General features: G+C 38.5%; 1 protein-coding gene across 4 annotated transcripts in view; it reads left to right on the top strand.

Moving 5' to 3' along the window:
- The window catches only part of Tmx3 (thioredoxin related transmembrane protein 3), a 30,507-nt gene extending 10,600 nt beyond the window's left edge, over positions 1-19,907 (top strand). For 3 of the 4 annotated variants that reach the window (XM_048363170.1, XM_048363168.1, XM_048363171.1), the window contains 12 exons: positions 709-754; positions 1,797-1,877; positions 3,131-3,230; positions 3,852-3,929; positions 6,668-6,734; positions 7,974-8,072; positions 10,816-10,873; positions 11,061-11,114; positions 12,178-12,234; positions 13,071-13,200; positions 14,832-14,900; positions 16,618-19,907. In XM_048363170.1, coding sequence (XP_048219127.1) covers positions 709-754; positions 1,797-1,877; positions 3,131-3,230; positions 3,852-3,929; positions 6,668-6,734; positions 7,974-8,072; positions 10,816-10,873; positions 11,061-11,114; positions 12,178-12,234; positions 13,071-13,200; positions 14,832-14,900; positions 16,618-16,878 — 1,100 coding nt within the window. In that variant the 3' untranslated portion in view covers positions 16,879-19,907. The remainder of the gene's footprint in view (positions 1-708; positions 755-1,796; positions 1,878-3,130; positions 3,231-3,851; positions 3,930-6,667; positions 6,735-7,973; positions 8,073-10,815; positions 10,874-11,060; positions 11,115-12,177; positions 12,235-13,070; positions 13,201-14,831; positions 14,901-16,617) is intronic. The other variant, XM_048363172.1, reaches the window with a different exon arrangement.
- The last annotated feature ends 358 nt before the right edge of the window (positions 19,908-20,265 follow it).

Raw genomic sequence — 20,265 nt, 5'->3', positions numbered from 1 at the left:
TTTTAAAAGTCCTAATTCTCTACTGATGTTTCCTCGTTTTTGTTGTTAGATGATCCTGTTATAGCAAATACTTCTCATTGAAATGTATTGCAGAATAATCTTGAAGAAAATTAGGTTTCTAGAATTACCACAGATTATTAGAAAATCAGGAAATTAAACTTTTAGATAAACGTAGATAAAATGTAGATAAAAATGTAGCTAAAATTGAATTTTTAACTATACGTTGACAGTAGTGATTTTTGTAAGTGTAGTTTATGTTTTAAATATACTCCATTCCTTAAAGACTCCAGCAACAAAAAGGGGAAATAGAAGCTCTTTTAATTTTTCTATTATTTTTGGTAGAAGAATAATGAGATCTAGAATAAGCACTTGTTCTGGAATGGAGCAAGATGAGACGGACTTTCTGTACTTTATATTAATTTTTTCTTTTTTTTAACCAAACTACCTTTGATATTGAGTTCTTGATAAATTTTAACTAATTTTTTGATTTTTTTGTTTTGTCATTATATTTTGTGTAGTACATAGGTTAGATTAAGAAATTACTTTGTATGAAGAACCATGTCACTTTTTTCCTTTTTTAATGCTTAAAAACATATTTACATGGGTTTGTATACATAGAGCTATATCCTTTAAAAGGCTCATTTGTTACCTAGTTTATCGTTTTTTTAAAAAAAATATTTAGAATTATTTATTCTTTTTCTTATCAAGGCATTGCTTCAGAGTTTGGAGTTCGAGGTTATCCAACAATTAAGCTGTAAGTTGAGTGTTGTATGTTTATATGTATATTTTTATTAGTCACTCTGCTTACATTATGTTTTATGTCTAAGCAGAATGTGTTGAAAGAGGGACTGCACCTTCTGTCTGAAACTGTTTGAGTGGTTTTGGTGTTCATGGCTAATCAGTAAATGTGTTGTGCTGTCTGCGGGGTTGCCACCTGAAGGAGCACTTGTTAGGAGCTAGGGTTCTGCTTTATCATTGTAGATCACGACTCCTCACAGATTGCATTTGTATATAATGAAGGTGGACTTAAACGTTGTTAGCAATGAAGAGAAACCAAATTGTAATTGATGGAAGCTAATTCTAACTTTGACTGTTGAGGTAGTGTAATAAAGTGTACAAGTTAGAAGAAATGGTGTGGTGGTGATTTTAAAGGACTTACTTACTCATGACTTCTGGATGTTCCCATGACTTTCATTACCCTTATCTTGGTAAGGAATTGTTTTAAAAGATATTTTATGATAAAGTAAGTAATTTTTTTTTTTAGTATTTTAGAATGTCACCCTTCAAAAATGAAATAAGTTAAGCTTATTTCCTGGTGTGTGTGTGTGCATGTGTGTGTGTGTGCATATATTGACCTTCCTTCCTCCCTCCTACACTTAAAAAAAACACTTGTTTTTTTTTTATTTTTAATTTGAGTTAGGCAAGTATTTTTTTTCTGTTTAATTGCAATGTTCTGTTATGCTTCATTTTTTCCTTTCAGTTAATTAGATATATAATAACTCATTGGTAGGCTTTTTTGAAGAATTAAATTTGTAGAAGAGTTTATGTTGCTTATATAATGGACATTGGTTCATCTATTAAGTAACTATGATAGTTTTGTTTAAAATCTATTCGTTTTCTTTTTTCACCCTTTGATAGAGAAGATAGTGAGAATTAGTGTTTCAAGTTTTTGTCCATGAATGTGTTCATTACTCATGCTTCTGAACACTTAGACACAGTGTGACTATCAAGTACAGAGAAAAATGTGTTCACATAAGATAACAAGTATTTGTCCTTTTTACTTTTTCGCTTTTAAGATTAAAAGGAGACTTGGCATATAATTATAGAGGGCCACGAACTAAAGATGACATCATTGAGTTTGCTCACAGAGTGTCTGGGTAAGTTCTTATTATGGAAGACATTTAGCATATCCTCTTAATACTTGAAAACACAATATATTATAGTAAAACAGTACCTAAACATATTTTAGGGACTTAACTAAATTAAATGAAATGAATCTATTACATTTTTTCTGTTTTTATAAACTGATAGTTTTAATTAAACCATTATACAATAAAACAGCATAGATTCATTGTGTTGGGAATATACTCCATCAGATCACTTGAGGAAATAGAAATAGCAATGATCTGTATACATTAAAGTTTGTGATTATTGATAATAAAACTTCTGTTATTTTCTTATTGTGATTGCATGTTTCATTTTCATGTGCTTTGTGATAAAAACATTTCGCAGTAACTGATATGTGAAGGGAGATGCTAGTAGGATGTATTTTATTCCTAAGTGACTTGTACTGGTAATATTTATGTTAATAAGCTTGGTTTCAGCATAAGAAGGGACTCTCCTGATGGAAGTGGCTGGGATTCAATTGCAAGTGAAGTTTCAGGAGCCAGTCCTAGAGTTGCATCACTTCGTAGTTAATTACTAAGGATTAAAATAGAAGAGGGAAAGTGATGCAATTAGCTATGTGTGCACTTTGAGAAACTTTGCCTTAAGCCTGTTCTGTGCTCTTTTTAATAGTGCCTTGCAGTCGAAGTCTGATGTTGTATACAATATTTGCAAGATTGCCTCTTTTATTTATTTGATGATATATTTTATGATAACTTTGCCTTCACTCATTTTCCAGTCTGTTGGCTTTTGTCAACTTATATCATGAAACTATACTCATTTTTCTGAAATAAATGTTTAATAAAAATTAAAATTGGATAAAATAAAATATTTTTAAAACCTTTGGGGTTTAACTTACATTTAAATGACAGTGAGTTTCCGTGATTTTGTTGTTGTTGTTTTTTGAAGGGAAATGAGATCTCATGTGAATTGTCTGTTTTTAGTTGATGACTCTACATGGATGACAGCTCTGTTCTTACCTGTCAAAATATTTTCAGCGATGATACTCTGAAGCTATGTGTTTATTTGCAAGTTAACTTGAACTTAATTGAGTTGTGATAGATTGTTAACATATGGGTATAATAGCTGTTCTCTGGGAATTTATTAGGTTATATTGACTTGTCAAAACATCTAAAATGCAATTGAAATCGTGAAAACCTTTCAATTTAGATATGAGTGACCATCATACAACTGTGACTATATCATTTATGTTTAGTTCACACTTGTTCATTTTGCTTTCTAACAGGGCTCTGATCCGACCACTTCCAAGTCAGCAAATGTTTGAACACGTACAGAAGAGACATCCTGTCTTTTTTGTTTATGTAGGCGGTGAATCACCTTTGAAAGTACGGAATTATTTTCCTATCTCCAAGAAATTTGCATGACATAATTTAATTTGTTTTAGACTTCACCCAAACCTCAAAATTTACTCCACTGTAACTGGAAATATTTTGCTATCTTAAGTAGTTTCTGTAATAAGAACAGTGGCTGTGCACTGACTGTTTGTGTTGTTAGCTGTGGTGAAACAGATGCGTTACAGCATGGCAGATGCTGCCCGCCTCGGTGTTTCCCTGTTAACACCAAGGCTGTCCAAAGCCGGCATGGCTCTTCACGTTCTTTGTCCACGCTGGCACTGCATGAGTGTCACAACTCATCACTGTGGATGTGAGACACACACATCTTCCCGAGAACCATCACTGCCACCACTGTGCATCAGAATCGCCTCACTTGACGTTTAAAACTAAGCCAAGTCAACCTTACCTGGAAAAAGACTTTTGCACTTAGTTACAGTGCCTTCCGCCTTAGTTTTGACTTGCTTTGTTTTATGTTTATTAACTTGGATGTGTAGTAGGAGGCTGTTACCTTATAATGTTTACCACTGAAAATTTCCTTGACGTTTTAATGAGTGTCAGTTTTGATCTTTAGTACTGTAAAATGGCTTTTATTTTCTGTTTGTGTTGTCACAGGAGAAATATATAGATGCTGCTTCAGAACTCATTGTATATACGTACTTCTTTTCTGCCTCAGAAGAAGTGGTTCCTGAGGTAATATTTAAAATTGAATTCTGATAACAAAATCTCATCTTTTATCTGACTACTTGATTTTATCACATTTACCGTGACACATGAAGTGTAAATCTATTAGCTCTTTTCTTACTGTTTGTACCAAACTACTTATACAATCAACTATCAACAGATTCTTGACATTTACTGAAATCAGTCATTACATTTTTGGTTTTGTCTTTATGTGATAATAGAAGTGACAGATGGTATCTGAAGCCCTTGACTTGTTTATAAGTGGTCTGCTTGTTGCAGATGAACTCTTCTACTACGTTCCCAGACTTCACTAGTGATTCTCAGTAAACATTTATAAAAAGGACAAGTGCAATGAAAACAAGTCAAAAGGTATTGTGATAGTAGGGACATACAGGATTGGAATAACTATTCTAGAGTGTGAAATATCTGTGTGAGAAGAAAATTATATAAACTGGGTTTTAACCTGATTTGAAAGAGCCCTGGCAGGTCTGTGGGCAGGCTGTCACTCTGGGAAAGGAACATAAGATAAACCAAAAGGAACAACAGTTGCCATTGTGCCTACTTCAGTGTTACAGGAGGCAGTAGAGGCCTCTCCATGTCTTTTATGTTGTGGCAGTGCAGGTTAAAGAGTTGCAGTTAAAGAATATGGGCTGATTGCTCTTCATTACCCGGAATGTTGGACAGAATGATAGTCTTTGTGCAGAAAGAACTAGATAGGTGTGAAAGTAGATCCAAGGAGAGGAGTTAAACTTCTGCAGTATGCAGGGAGTTTGCACTTAGGGGAGAACAGGGGAGACCTGAAAGGCTTCTTGTGTTTAAGTTAGAATTGTCACAGCCTGGTGATAGGGAAGGAAATGTTGCTGTGAGGATGACGTGGTTTTTGTGCAGAACACCTGCAGGGATTGTGGTATTGTGACTTTGGTGGGGGGAGTATTGTAGAACAGGTTAGGACGGAGGTGATCTAGAGCTTTCAGTTACTTGACTTGACTCAGTGTGACCTGTTTCAAGATATCTATAAAGACAAGCTTCACATAAACAGCTGAATAGTATAAAGGACTGTATCAGTAGTTATGTGTGGTGTGTGTGCAGGTTTACAAGACCCTGTCTCAAAAAAATATGCAGTACATGATTAGTCACATGTCTCAGGTAGTAGAGATCTGGCATAGCACATGCAAGGACTTGGGTTCCATCCCTAGTAACTGAAAAAGTTGAGTAAACTGCTTAGTCCTGGCAAAGCTTCAAGTATTTCTTGGTGCTGGCACCACCCAAGACCGAATATAATAATATGATGCATTAGTCAAGGCCCCCAGATGCCATGTGTTGGAGGACAGTGCATAAATAATATCTACTGCATGAGCTCACTTTATTATTAGCCATTCCAGCTAATTTCCTTAAGCATTTTAAAGTCAATCTTCAAAGTGTCAGTATTTATCCCTTCTCTTTCTTAGGTATTAAATATGTAATTGTAAAAAGTTGATTGGGAAAAATGGTAGTTTCAAAATAATATAGAGAATTTTACTACTCTAGGAATTCTCAAGAAAAGACAGTTTGTAATTTTATGGTCTCTGTAGTTGGAATATTAGTGTCTGTCATTCAGAATTTTTCTAGCTTTAACCTAAGTTTTATGAAAACTTGAGTAGGTACAGCGAGCAGACGTGAGAATGAACTGAAAGAGTTTTAAACTGGAGAATACTTAGAGATGCCTGGAGAACAGTACATAGATAAGATGGTGAGTTTACAGGAACACAGAGAGAAGGGGAGACCAGGAGTATGTGGCACTAGATGACAACCGCAAGTCTTGAGATTAGTTTAGTGCTCTTCTAGAAAGTGCTACTTGGGTTTCTTTGAAAGGAGGAGATACTGAATGTGAAAAATCCTTCCCAAGTATCTCTGTGGATTCGTTCTCAAAAGCAGATAATGGCCCGTCCTTGATCACTGAGCCTAACAAGTACTTACCACTACTGCCCTGAAGTAGTTCTTTTCACAGTCTACATCATTTTTGATTAGTAATGTAACTAAATCATTCCTGTCTTCTCTGCACTGAGGTAGGCCTGCCTTCTGCTTCCCCTTATTCATAGTTACTTTTGTTTTTGCCATGTTCATGTGATAACGTATCCCCAATTCTGTACTATAATTTCACTCTTCAAAAGTACTTGATGGATAGAAACAAATGTTTTCCTAGTAACCTTATGAATGATTATTGCAAGCTGATGTTAAAATCAGTTGACTGTTTACACTGTGCTCCTGCTTGTTCTGTAATGCAATTCACAACACTGTGTGAGGTGGGCAGTCTAGGGTGGATCTTTATGGGTGGGGGTGGGGGGCAGCAGACCCTGCTCTTGGTGTAAAGCCCCTACTCTCAGTAAAGTGTTTGGCGCCACATCACACAAGCTGGTGGGTGGTGGGCAAGCACTGATTGACGCCGGTGCTGCTGCTTAGACCTTAGCTGTCACCAGCTTTAAGACTAATCCATGGTCTCCCATGACAAATAGAACACTGGGCCAAAGTATGTATGTGGTATGTAAACATTTAGATCCAACCTTTTGATGAGCTTTGAATTCTGCTTTTTTTTTTTTAATTACCGTTATTTTTGGTGGTGGTATATTTTTTTAACTAATTTTCTTTTGCTGTGTATGTGTGTGTGTGTTTGTGTGTGTGTTTCTGGTATCTTTCTGTACTTTTAAAATCATATCATAGCTGCTAATTAACACTTGATAAAACTTGTTTGAATTTCTCATGTTTTGCAGTATGTGACACTAAAAGAGATGCCGGCTGTGCTTGTTTTCAAAGATAAAACATACTTTGTTTATGATGGTGAGTTTCAAAGATTTTACTCAGGAAGTGTAGAGTGTTGTATCCATTATAGGAAGTGCTGCTAAAAGATTTCGTAAATGCCATAGTACTTATAGTCCCTGGTAGCTGAATGATCAATGTGAATTTTTTTCTTAATCCTTCAGAGGCAAGTTTTCAATTTAATACGCTTTTACTGCCATTTGTTTTCAGTGGGTTTGTCAAATGACTTGGCCTTTTGAGAAACCTGATGCTATTTCTGTGTGTTCAGAAATTATCTTAAGAAGATAGCTAACATTTTACTCACATAAGGATGAAGAACTAGAACAGCATTGGTCCCCTGCACACACACCCAGAAATGTTTCCTAACTACATCTCTCCCTCCATGTCAGATAAACTACTTCTTTGAAAGCATTACTCTCTTTTAAGTACTTTTTCATATGAAGCATCATAAACAGTGATATAACAAAGCCCTACATACTGTCGCCAAGTTCTGCCAGTTACCTAGATCATCATATTCACCATTTTTTGGATTATTTTAAAGTAAATCCCAGAGGCATTTCACGATCCCGTGCTTTGTTACACCTCCGCAGCACGTACCGCGTACTCTTTGTAGACGTAGGGTACACTAGGTCCTTCCTGCTTTCAACTCCCTGCTCACATGATTTCCAGACAGGGCAGAGCAGCAAAAGCATTGGGAAATGTGGGGAATGGTGGAGAAGGACGGCGACTGGACCCCATGCAGCCCCTCGCGGTCAGTGCAGCCCCCTCAGGGCCGGCTCTGTAGCACTGTAAATTACCGCACAGCAAATACAAAGTGCAGTTGTTATTCCCACTAGGGAGTGACTGGCTGCGGCCCGAGTACTATGTGGAAGGCCACAGAGGTGCAGCATTCTAGAGTGTGCTTATTTTTCTCATTAAGTTCTCTAGCATTAAGTTCTAATGAAAAACTAGTACTGTTTGAGAGTAAACTTTGAAATACTTAAAAATTAAAGTGGACAGAAGAATGTCCTATAGAGCATTTTGATGCATTTTAGTAAAACAAGTTTTATTTGTTTTGAGAGTCATGAAAACTAAGCAATTTCATATCTTTGTTGTGTTTAAATAAAGTAGAAACTGAAATTAATACCTTGCTATAGAATAATTAAGATTTATGGAGTCGGACAGCATCTCATTGACACTATCATTGTCCTCCAAAGAAATTGCATATTCTTGTAAACACTGTCATTGTCACATTGTGTTATTTTATCCTGTCTCTTTAAGAATATGAAGATGGCGATCTGTCCTCATGGATAAGCAGGGAGCGGTTTCAGAACTACGTCACTGTGGATGGCTTCCTCCTGTATGAACTGGGAGACACAGGTAGCAAGCACGTGACTCACCACTTACATAGGGTTCTGTAGAAATGGATCTAGTGCTCTCTTTCCTAGTCAGGGTAGACCTGAGTGTTAGTTCTGGCTCATTAGACTGGTATTCCCCATGAATATACCCTGTAGATTGCTTAGAGAGTAGAAAGAAGACTTGCCATCAGCATTGAAGTCAAAGACACTGGATGGTCAGGGAGTAGGAAAAGGTAGGCTGCCAAGAAGCTAGGGGCAACAGGCTGCTTTTTTTTTCTTCATTTTGCTTAAATATTTTGTCAGCACTGTGCTTGATTTCATGCTCTCGCTGGGTCTTTTCACTCGTAGCTGTTGCTTTTCCACTTGAGCCATGCCTCTGCTTCTTTCCACTTAAGCCACACTTCCACTTCTGTTTTCTTTGCTGGATAATTGGAGAAAAAAGTTTCTCCAGGATTTGTCGGCTTGAACTGTCTTCATACCACAATTCTCAGATCGCAGATTATAGGTGTGAGCCACCAGCACCACGCAGGAGGGCTTGTAAATGGTCTTTGAAATAAAGCTTACATAACTTTATACTGCCTATTTTTACTTGCAAAGGGGAGAAGAATGAACTAGTTTTTTTATAGTAAAGATTAAAAATGACAGTCAAAGCAAATATAAGTGTGAATATATAATAGAAGCTCTAAGAAGGTATGGTATTGATACAAACTACAAAATAACTAAGAAGCTAAGTTTTAGGAGGAAGTGTTTTGTGAGTATTGCAAATCACAACTGAGAAGTTCTGCCTATGTTGCCAGAGTTCTTATGATAAGCAGGACAAATAAGAGAAGGAGCTTTCTGTATAGGAAGTAACAGGCAATGGACTCTGTCCTGTGGTCCTGTGGTCCTGTGGTGTCCTGCTTTTCATTCTGCTCATACAAATTAGAAAGGTTCCCACATGCTATTGTGTAGTTCCAACAGGCATCTGCTCTGGCACCTGAGCTGCATTTAGAGTGCTGTGTCTGATGAGTTGCTGATAGCCCCCGTGTAGAATGTGCCCGCTCATTATCCCTCGTGTGTCTGGGCACCTCAGTGGCCTCCCGGCCGGCAGTGACTGACCTGTGGGAATGACTGAGCGGTTTGTGGTTGCATCACCACATGCCCTGACTGTGCTGAAACCTCCCCCACCTCACTTCAGTACTCACGCTCCCCTCCCCTCGTAACCAGATTGTCCTTCCAGATGCCTAAGGTAACTATCACTTGCACAAAGGCACTTTATATGCTCTTTCTTAGAATGTTTTCTGTGCCTGGAAATACTGTAGTCATTTCACATGTGTCTTAACTCAGGCCAAGTCTTACTTCCTTAGAAAAATCTTCGCTGATGCTTTGACGCTGTCAGTTACTCAGATGCCCTTCCCTCAGAACTTGCCCTTGTTTTAACTGGAGCTGTATGTGATAGGAATATCCTCTCCCCTGCCAGCGTCCACTTTGCCCGTGCAGAGTTGTGTCTGCATTAGCTCATCGTGATGTCTTTGTAGCTAGCTTGCCCGGGGTCTGCCACATTCTTTGTGTAGCCCTCAGGAATTTTTAATTTCTGTGTGAGAAACTTGCTGTCTGTGAACCTGTCCGGCCCATGGGGTGGTTGTGATCCATGGAATTAAAAGTCTTTAAAAAAGTTACAAATCATAAAAAGACAAGTACTGTTGGGTACTGGTGCCTCACACCTACAATCCTAGCTACTGGTGATGCTTCATCTCCAGTTAATTAGCAAAAGCCAGAAATGGAGCCATGGACCAAGTAGAAGAATGCCAGACAGGAGTGACAAAGCTGAGTGAGAGCTAGAGTTCCAATCCTAGTGCCCACTGAAAAAAAAGCATTACATCAACAAACAAAAAACAGGTATTGAATATTAAAGTATTTCAAGAAAAGATTCAGTGTTTTGAGTTAGTGTTTTCCTCATTAGCTTAAAAAAATAGATGTGGATATCGTGTGGAATGTGTAGATCAAATAAACAGGATTAGATTAGGGAAAACTTTCAGTGACAGGTTATGATGAAAGCGTGTTGATTTAATCGTATGTTTTGGTACCTGTTCTGGGCCTGATAAAGATGGAGGAGGATTGTGCGTGTGTTCTGACTTAGCTCTTCCAGTAACTGTGCAATAGATATTAGTGTCTTAAAATAAATCGCGGCTTCCTGAGGTAAAGTCACACAGCTAGGTCATAGGTCATGATGCCTGTTCCCGAACATAGCCTCTAGCAGCCAGCCTTCTGATCTCAAGGCCACTGTTGCAGTTACTGTGACGGCTGCCTTTCTGGCGGGTGTTAGCATGTGTGAGATTATGTTCCATTTTGAAGTGAGGAAATAGAACTCCCTTCCATTCTGTTGGGTTGTATTGGCAATCAGTGATTTCCTGGTGTCAGAGAACCTGGTGTCCAGCAGGTCCTAGTATACTTCTCAGGGTTTTAGCCTTTGACAAACTCCTTAGCTTTGGGGTGACATTAATAAAGAACCACAATTGGAGTCTATACATTGTCACAGATTATCTGTTATTTACATTTTAGAAGGCGTTAGAAATTTATCATTGTTAATTTACTGAGTCTACAAATACAAATTTTACCATAATGTGTGATTTAATTAAGTATAACAAAATAATTAGAGTGAAGTTCTAGAGACATTTTTTGCTAATTCCTTATCAAAACAGAAATGGCCATTGAAAAGTTTGTATTGTGAGGGTTATATCATTCTCAATATTAAGAAATGAAAGATGTGTCACTCTTTGTTTCAGGAAAGCTTGTGGCAATTGCAGTTATTGATGAGAAAAATACCTCCCTTGAACATACCAGGTAGAGTTTGCTTGAGATTCATTTAAGCATTAGATGTCATCTAACTCAGGCTGTAGATGAACTTAGTATGGGAAATTCCCTTTTCTACAGCCACTTAGATAATGCAGCAGATATTATCTTTTAATAATCTCCAATATGTGTTTCAAGTGAGGAGTTGAAATTTTTGTGTGTGTCTTTTTCTCCACAGATTGAAGTCAATTATTCAAGAAGTGGCTAGAGATTATAGAGACAATTTCCATAGGTACGTGTATGGACTTCCATTCTAGAGATTCCTTTAGCTTTGCTTACTTGTGTTTTGTAATATAGTAAAACAAAACTAATATTTATGGAGCTACTCTAAAAATGTGGAATTTGGAATGCTCTCCGACTTGGAGCTTTGAGCACCGAGCTGCCAGGCTGAGTGGAGGACTCCACGCCTGACCCCCGGGAGCAGGGGCAGCAGACCCAATTCCGTCCCACTCACCTGTTGGGTGCTCTTTCCTTCGTGCTTCCCCTTGGGTTCCTTTCCCAGTATGTCTCATTCCATAAATGCATGTATGCCTCTTAATTGTTTAAAAATCTAAAAAGCGTTCTGTTCCTAAATCTTCTGGATGAGAGGTGTTCCCTTTGTATTTCACACTCTGAAAGGTGAGTCTGATGCTGATTCATCGCACCTGAGCTGTCTAGGTCTTGGAAGCCATTGATGTCATGTCATAGGAGTTCGGGGAAAGTGCATTCTTTTTTGTATAAATGGTTGCCATACTTGTTTCTTGATGGAATTTGAGGCGATCTTTGTGAAGAGAAAACATGCACAGAGTTTTACAAATTTGAGATTAAATGAACAGTGAGAAGACAGAGAAAGATCATTTTAACAAGAATTTCCATGACTGAAATGAGAAATACCTCTGCTATATTCCAAATAATTGTTTGTTGCTGCCATGAAAAAGATAGTACTATACATAGTACTATAGATAGATAGAAAGATAGATAGATAGATAGATATTATTTCCTTAATCCAAACCTTCTGTCTGTGTGTGGTTTTCATGGTCCACAGTAAGTGGCATCTTGAGTAGTCTTGGGTGGTTTTTCTTAAATATACTTTACTTAGAAAAACCTTTACTTCCCTGCATTTAAAGTTTAGAAGTAAGTGACTTAGAAACCATCAATACTACTCCTATGTTTTGTATCTCAAAAGCAAGCAAAATGTACAGTACCACAAAGTTATGTACTTACTAGGCTGTAAAGTTTAATGTATAGTATTTCTGTTTTTAAAAGAAATATTGTTCTCTCTCTTCTCCCTCTCTTCTTCGTTATTGTCTGTTAAGAGATTTTCAGTTTGGCCATATGGATGGAAATGACTATATAAATACCTTGCTGATGGAGTAAGTAAAGTGCTAATGAGTTTCTAAGTTCTATAGTTGGACCTTACTGACTTGAACATTTCTCCCAACTTCCAATAACCCCATAAACTGGGACTAAGCCTTCTACACAGTCACCTGTCAGGGACATTTCATGTTCCAACCTTAGCTAGGAGGTTTATGTCCCAGGACACTGTTGCCCCCCAGATCTCTCTTAACAAATGTTCTATATATACTTGAAAAGCCCCCCCCCCAAAAAAAAAACACAACACTTGTATATTTAATCATCTGTTGCTAAGTAGCATGTCTATATAGTGTGGCAGTGGGAACACAGAATTTGTAGTAGAGGACTTGTAGCAGTATTCATTGAACATACATAATACACAAAATACTATTCCAGATGTCTTACTTGAACTATGTCATGTAATTTTTGTAGCAAGATAGGTGCCTAGCTCTCTTATTCATAAATGAAAAAAATGTTACATGAAAGAAACTAATGTACTTTCTAACCTCCAGCTTTTAGGAGGAATTGCACAATGTAAACACAAGCAGCATGATACCTCCCTGGAGGCAATGCCCTTGTCTATGTCTCCTGCGTACATCTGTGATGGGACTGGTTACATAATATTGCTCAAAAATCAGTGCTTTGGACATCATCCAATTACTCTAACATTTATTTGTGATTATTTAACTCTATTATTGTATAATTAGACTTTTTGTATAAAAATGAATCCAAAATTGTAGACAAAGAAGGGGAAGCCATTTAATTGAGCTCTTCAGCAAGTAGATATGCTGAAATATAACTAAGTGCCAGAATGTTTGTTATTCTGTGTTATGTGATTCTGTTTTTATATTTTCAGTGAGTTAACAGTTCCAACTGTAGTTGTGCTGAATACTTCAAACCAACAATACTTTTTGCTAGATAGACAAATCAAGGATGCCGAAGACATGGTCCAGTTCATTAATAACATCCTGGATGGCACAGTAGAAGTAAGTGTTCTGGGTGCGGAAGGGAGGAAGCCAGGGGTGCCGTGTGACAGGGAATGGCTTCCGTGCTCTGCTTCTCTCAAGCACACGCAGTCCCGTTCTCCTGGACCCAGAAGGTTCTCTCGTCGCATTCATGTTGTGGAATAATGGTTAAGGTGAACTTCCCTCGAATTTAATACATTAATGAGTCAAAAGAACAATCAGATTAAGTTAGACTGTTTGTTTTTTGTTTTGTTTTGTTTTGTTTTAAAGAAAAACTGACCACTATTTCTTAAAATATATTGAGAACCAGAGTCCCAGAGAATGCTGAACATAATCCTATAGAATATTTCTCAGAAATAAGTAAACAGGTAGTTTTAACTTTGTTTTTATTTATTTATTTATTTATTATTTGCTAAGTCTCACCCACCACAGTGTTTTCCAAACTGGGTTGCAATCCACATTAAGAATTCACATTGGGCTGAGAATATGGCCTAGTGCAAGAGTGCTTGCCTGATATCCATGAAGCCTGGGTTTGATTCCTCAGCACCACATATATAGAAAAGGCCAGAAGTGGTGCTGTGGCTCAAGTGGTAGAGTGCTAGCTTTGAGCAAGAAGAAGCCAGGGACAGTGCTCAGGCCCTGAGTCCAAGCCCAAGGACTGGCAAAACAAACAAACAAACAAAATTCACATAGGGCTGGGAATATGGCCTAGTGGCAAGAGTGCTTGCCTCTTACACATGAAGCCCTGGGTTCAATTCCCCAGCACCACATATACAGAAAACAGCCAGAAGTGGTGCTGTGGCTCAAGTGGTAGAGTGCTAGCCTTCAGAAAAAAAAAAAAAAAAAAGCCAGGGACAGCGCTGAGGCCCTGAGTCTGAGCCCCAGGACTGGCAAAAGAAGAAATATCTCCTCAGGTCACAGGTCATAAAGCACATTTGCCACATCCAAACTGAAATAAAAAGAGAAAATACCAGTCCTCGGGACTATTTTGAGACCTTGTTTTAATGTACACAAACTGTATTTGAAAGATTCACTGTCATATCTACCCTGGGTTGAAATCAAGTTTGAAAAGCATTCTTAGTCCATAGAGGGAATTTTGTATTTCATTGCTTGATATCTTGAAGTGAAAACTTTCCTAAGAGTAACTTAGTGAAACCGGATTTAAAATGTGGGAGGACAGAAGCCTGTCAGTCCCACAGCGTAGTCATTTGAGGAGTGAACCAGACTTGGGGATGCTTCATGCAGGGATTCGATTGGCTGATCAGGAGAATTCCTTGTGGGGCTGCATCTTCAGAAGGCCCTCCCTCCACATGGCAGAACTCTCCGTCAGCAGGTGTGGGGTAGCAGTCCAGGCCAGATCCCACACCCGGGCACCTGTGCCTGGCCAGCCCCGGGGCGGGGTGGGGGAGGGCTCAGATGAGCTGAGTGGGTCTTGAGCAGCAGAGAATGGATTCTTCAGGGGGGACAGCGTCTGTGGACTCAAGAAGGCAGAAGGTCCCAGCATAGGGCAGGAAACATCAGAGAGCACTTCACACGTGGCGTTGGGGGTTATTGATGTAATATTCTCTGTGAGTCATTAATGTTTTGATCTGTCGTTATGTAACAGAAAAAAAAATGAAGTTTTAATATATCCTTTTCTTATTCAATTAAAGGCCCAAGGAGGTGATAGCATTTTTCAGAGAGTAAAAAGAATAATGTTTGATGCCAAATCTACTATTGTGGTGAGTTCTAGCTTTGTAGTGTCATTGGTAACTTAAGAAGTGTGGGTTCTTTATATCTTGCAGTGGTAGGTAAAACCTACAACGTCAAAGGATTAGGTCAGTATATTTCTTTTATTTGCAAGATTTTAACCACTCAATATTTATATTAAATATTCAGCAGATAGATATTTCTCCTTGTATGATTAGTGAGTGACTAAAATTCAGACTTAACTAAGCTGATGATAGGACTTATGCATTTCTATCTTCTCAACCTACCCTGTAAAGGTAATTGGATGAAAACATAAATAATAGGAAATTTTTAGCCTGTCTTCCAACGGTTAGTCACTCTTTTTGAGGAAAATAAATTGTCTTAGGGTATTATTCTTTTGCAGTCAATCAAAGACAAATTTTTGATTTAAAAACTTGAACATCTCTTAATTCTGTACCTTTCTCAGTTGCTAAGTAGTGAGGTTCATTTACTGGTGTGTTCAATGCTTTCTCTCCTCTGCTCTGCTTCTTTCTTCCCCTGTTTTTCTGATTATTTAAAAAGCAGACCTTAAGGTATGAATGGGTCAAGTTCTTTTCATCAATATTTTCAACCATTGGCTCATCTAATATTTATACTTGTAAGTATAGCATAAGGATTAAAAGATAACCATAAGGAACTAATTTGCTTGATTGTACTTTGGCCCTTTATCTAGAACTACCTGTAATAAATATATTCCCTCTGCTGTCTCCACTCCCTCCACCTGGCTGTCTCTGCTAGTCGTCTTCCTGGGTGGCGCTCCCGCCAGCCTCGCTGATGGCCTGTTGGTGATGGGGTCTGTGGATGCATTTCCCATGCCCGTCACAGCAAGTTTTCCTTGGCGTCTCCTTTCCCTCTCTGCTGTGACAGTAACTCCTCTTCAGGCTCTGAACTTGGGCCTTCTTGCTTAGAACTGTATCCTTAGAAATCCTTAGAAATGATTCTGACTTTCCCAGATTCAGCTCTCAGTTAGCTTAATAGCAAAGACATTCTTGCAAATTGTTGGGGACCTGAAGTTAGTTCCAGTTACCTGGCATGGGCTACTTATGCTTACTTATTTACTACATGACATTTTTACTATGAGCCAAAGCAGTTATGAAAATATAGTTTGCATAGAGGAACCTAGTGAGGTAAGCCAAGCTCAGACAAACAGCACGTTTCCTCTCGTGCAGAAGCTAGATCTAAAACGTACTGGATACTCTTTGGAATACTACAGGTTGCAACTAAGAAACATGTTCAGTAACAAAATTTTACTTTTCTGAGACGAGAGTAGATAAGTACATAATGTGATGGTAATTAGGAAGTAATTAAGGCTTTTCTACGAATGCCATGAGAAGAGGGGAAACCAGACTTCTTTGTGAGCATATTTCCTGTTGATCACTAAATACCTCTAAAGTTAGTGACCGCACAGTAACCATCTTAAAGAGTCTTCTATAATGTGAAAAGAATACCTTTAGAAAGCAATTGTGCTATTTGATCTCTTTTTCTGTTGCTCATAACTGGTTTAATAAGTGCACATGAGCACACATACACACTTGCATCCTTGGATATAAAATTTTTATTTCTTAAATGTGAATCTGGTAGCTATTGCTATTCATTGGGACTAAAGATAGCTTAATAGCCGCATGAAATCTGTAATGGTTTTATATGAACTGTGTTTTTTGTATCACAATTATACCTTATGGAAACCAAGTTTTAACTACCTCTCCACAGTCCATATTCAAGAGCTCACCACTTATGGGCTGCTTTCTCTTCGGTCTGCCACTGGGTGTCATCAGTATCATGTGCTATGGAATCTACACAGCCGACACTGATGGAGGCTACATAGAAGAGAGATACGAAGTGTCCAAGAGTGAGACGGAAAGCCAGGCACAGGTAGAAGAGAGCAAAGAGCAACAGGAGCCAAGTGGTGGAGAATCGCTACTGCCCGCCATGCAAGAGCCCAAGAATGTCTTAGAAAAGAAGAAAGATTGAGACTGTGCAGCTGTGAAAATTATTTGAGTCTATTTATTAAATTTAGAGATTTAATCATGGTCTTTACAGGAAAGAACATGGTATTTGTATTTTGCTAATATCAATTGCATGGGTTAAAGTAGTCCTTCCACAAATGGAGAGCCATTTGTAGCAAAGAGATAAGTGGTTTATCTAAAAATCAGATCACTCCATCAGAGTTCACCTTGTGGATGTTATTACACAAATCAGTTCTACTTGCATGTTACTCTATCTGAATATTCTGCAGCAAAGGTAACACTGGGCAGAGTATTTAAGTTGGTCAATCAGATAGAAAATACATGTTGGATAAAGAAGTCATACCTCCCCCCTTCTATCCATTCTCATATTTTGTATAAGATTTATATAGACAAAATTAACTATTTAAAATTTAGACACTTTAAGGAAAAGTAGTAACTTTTTCCATGTATCAAATTAATACAGTTGTGAGGTTAACGTGGTTTTATATAGCATAGTGATGTTGTTTAACCTAGTTAAAGGAGAGGAAATGTTGCTTTATAACTTTATACTCAATTGTGTTATTATACAATTTTTATATGGATCTGTAGAATAGGGAAGAAAGATTTGGCGACTGACCTGTGCAGAAAGCCAGGGCCCTCCCGGGTGGTCCACCAGCGCAGGCCTCAGCCCCTGCCCTGCCGGGCGCGGCTTGTGCACACGTCGGTCAGAAGGGAATGGGCTCTCTCCATTCTACTTTGCTTTAGTCTTAGTAGCTTAGGGTCTTTATTTTGTTTCATTTTTATTGTGTGTATTGGTGTTTCTTCTAAAATTACTTTTGATTTAAAAAAAAACTATTGAAAAGTAATATATAAATTTTGTTTAATATATTTAAGTTTTATTGTGGCTTATGGTCCAAAATACGCACGTGTGTTTTTATGCATCCATCCATAGACGAGTTTCCGTCACACACGTGCTGTGGAGTGCTGCGGCCTGTCTCTGTCACTTAGTGACATGGGCAGGCGAGACAGGAAGTCTCCTCCCGGGAGGGGGAGGCGGACCAGCTCCCACTGTGTGCTCAGCGCTGCCTCCCCAGGAAGCAGTGCCATCTGTCCTCCTGAATGAAATCACGCAGGAATTCTGGCCCAACCAATGTTGAGATACTGGTATTCCGTAGTAATAGTTTGGAATGTTTATCATACATTACCTTTCTGCATTTTGACACCTTCATTTCATCCGTTTTTAGAGTTTTGATTGGGTTTTTTATTTGGGTGGTTATTCCTTAGAAGTTAAGTTCATTGTGAAGATTTTATTGAACATTCAAAGTGTTTAATCATTTTTGAAGTATGTAATTTATGGTCCTAACACTGAAGTTCTTATGTATAGGATTTTGATCGTGTGGGCTGCTTTTGGTTTGTTTTCAATGTCATGTTAATCAGGACTGAACTGAAACTCTGGTGTCTTAAGTGCTAGGCGGTTAGAGGTCATTTTTGGATGTGTGTGTTCCCATTGTGTTTTTTAAGTATTTAATAATTAAATACCATTCTTGATGTTTGGTTCTACCCAATTGCTAACTTTTAAGTTAATGAAAATAAATACGCAGTCACAGAGAATTCCCTCCTAGTCTCAAGTGGAAGCTGGAGGTGAGCACTCTGTTAATGTAACATACAGTTTCCTCTCCAAAGTGTCAGGCAAGATTGTGTGAGAAGGTAAGCATCAGGTTCCCAGGTGGTAAGCCACATGAGAAAAGAGTCATAGATCAGAATGGATCATTCTGCAGTATGTCACTGCTGATGTTAGTCTGCCTCCTTTATCTCGTCACTTGTCTGTCATCACTTGTAAAGTGGACTTCAGTAGGAAAAAACAGTGAAGCTCCATGCAGATCAGTAAATAAAAGACAGCCAGCCTCCTCTGGATAGAGGGAGGCTTCCCACAGCGCTCTACTGATCCTCCTCTGCCCTTTGCACTTCAAGATGTGTTTACTGGGAAACAAAAGGTGTAGGTGGTTTGTGAGTCATTTTATTTTCGTATTAAAATATTGCTTTTCACTTGTTTCTTTTTGGGGTTCATTTGGTCTACCTTCTCAAGATTGCTCACAAAACGTGTCTTAGAATCTGTTCCCTGGTGTGCTTTTCCTCTGCTTTGATATTAGAACTTTCAGCACTGTTTCCAGTTATAGATAAATTATCTCAAGATAAAAGCAGACTCGTAGAAGGTTACTGGTATCCTTCTAGCTCAGTAATGAGCCAATCATAGGAGGGTAGGCCGACCCTAGCATCCTTCAGGGAGTTGCAGGTCCCTCTCCTCCCTCAGCGGCAACAGCGTCCTCGTGCTCATTTCTGAAGTTTGGAACTGTAGCTCCTTGCTTCCGCCTCTGGTGCTCCGCCAGCATGGAAGGCTGTCTCAGAGAAGGTGAGTGATGTCAAGGGCTTTGTACCCCCGTTAGAGCCTGCCGTGCCCTGCTGTACACACCAACGTCGTACCCTGCACCCAAGTGATTGTGAGAGCTGGAGTTTTCCTTTCTTCCCCGTACACAGTGCTTCTCAGTATCTAGTTTAGAAACAGCACTAACGCGCCCCGTGTTGAGAGGCTGGGGAGGGGTCTGAAGAGTAAAACAATCTGCTCTACGTTCTGTTCCGTGAGTTATGCCTCCAATGATGTTCTTTGTGTTTGGGTTGGGGTGCTTTTCTGACTTTCGTTACGCATAAAGTCGCTTGCCTGCGTTGTAGCCTTGCTTCTTGGAACATGGGGAGATAGGACAGGGAGAAAAGTTGCTTAAGCTATTATTGTGTAGAAATTGCTCAAATAGACCAGTGTATGATGTTGACTAACCAATTAATTGGAGAGATTAGAGTTGTCATTTTATTTTTACATATATATAATTATTTTTCTGAATGTGAGCGTAAGAGTGAGCAAAAAATAATTTTCTACTTTAGACTAATAATGTATAAAAGGTTTTTGAAAGTGTGTTCCAACTAACTTGTTGAACTCATGATGCCCTGCCATATGGCACCAGTTGTCAACCTTTTTGTAAAATAAATTAACTAAAAACATAATTGTCACCTTTTCACTGTGTATATTTTCTTTTGCTCCTTTGAAGGGCTTGCACTGAGTAGCTGATTAGGAAGAAAGCTACTCATGAATTTAGGTAACTATATATACTGAGACTGAAACTCAAAGATTCTTGTAAAATTGGTGAAACTTTGTTTCACCACCACTTCACACTCCCAAGTGTTCCCCTCCACGACTTGCTGTTTGGTAAAGTGGGTATTTTAAAGTCGCTGTGGAGGAAAGGAGTTGAATGAGTTGTAGGGTTGCGTTTCTCTCTATGGTCAATAAAACATGCACATTGACCTGCCTACCACCATGCACAGTTCAGCACTAATGTGTGAAATCTAACTTATTTTGTAGGCC

This window comes from Perognathus longimembris, chromosome 15 (assembly GCF_023159225.1).
Source record: "Perognathus longimembris pacificus isolate PPM17 chromosome 15, ASM2315922v1, whole genome shotgun sequence".
NCBI lineage: Eukaryota > Metazoa > Chordata > Mammalia > Rodentia > Heteromyidae > Perognathus > Perognathus longimembris.
The sequence above is the reverse complement of the archived record's forward strand: the minus strand, read 5'-3'. Positions and strand labels throughout refer to the sequence as shown.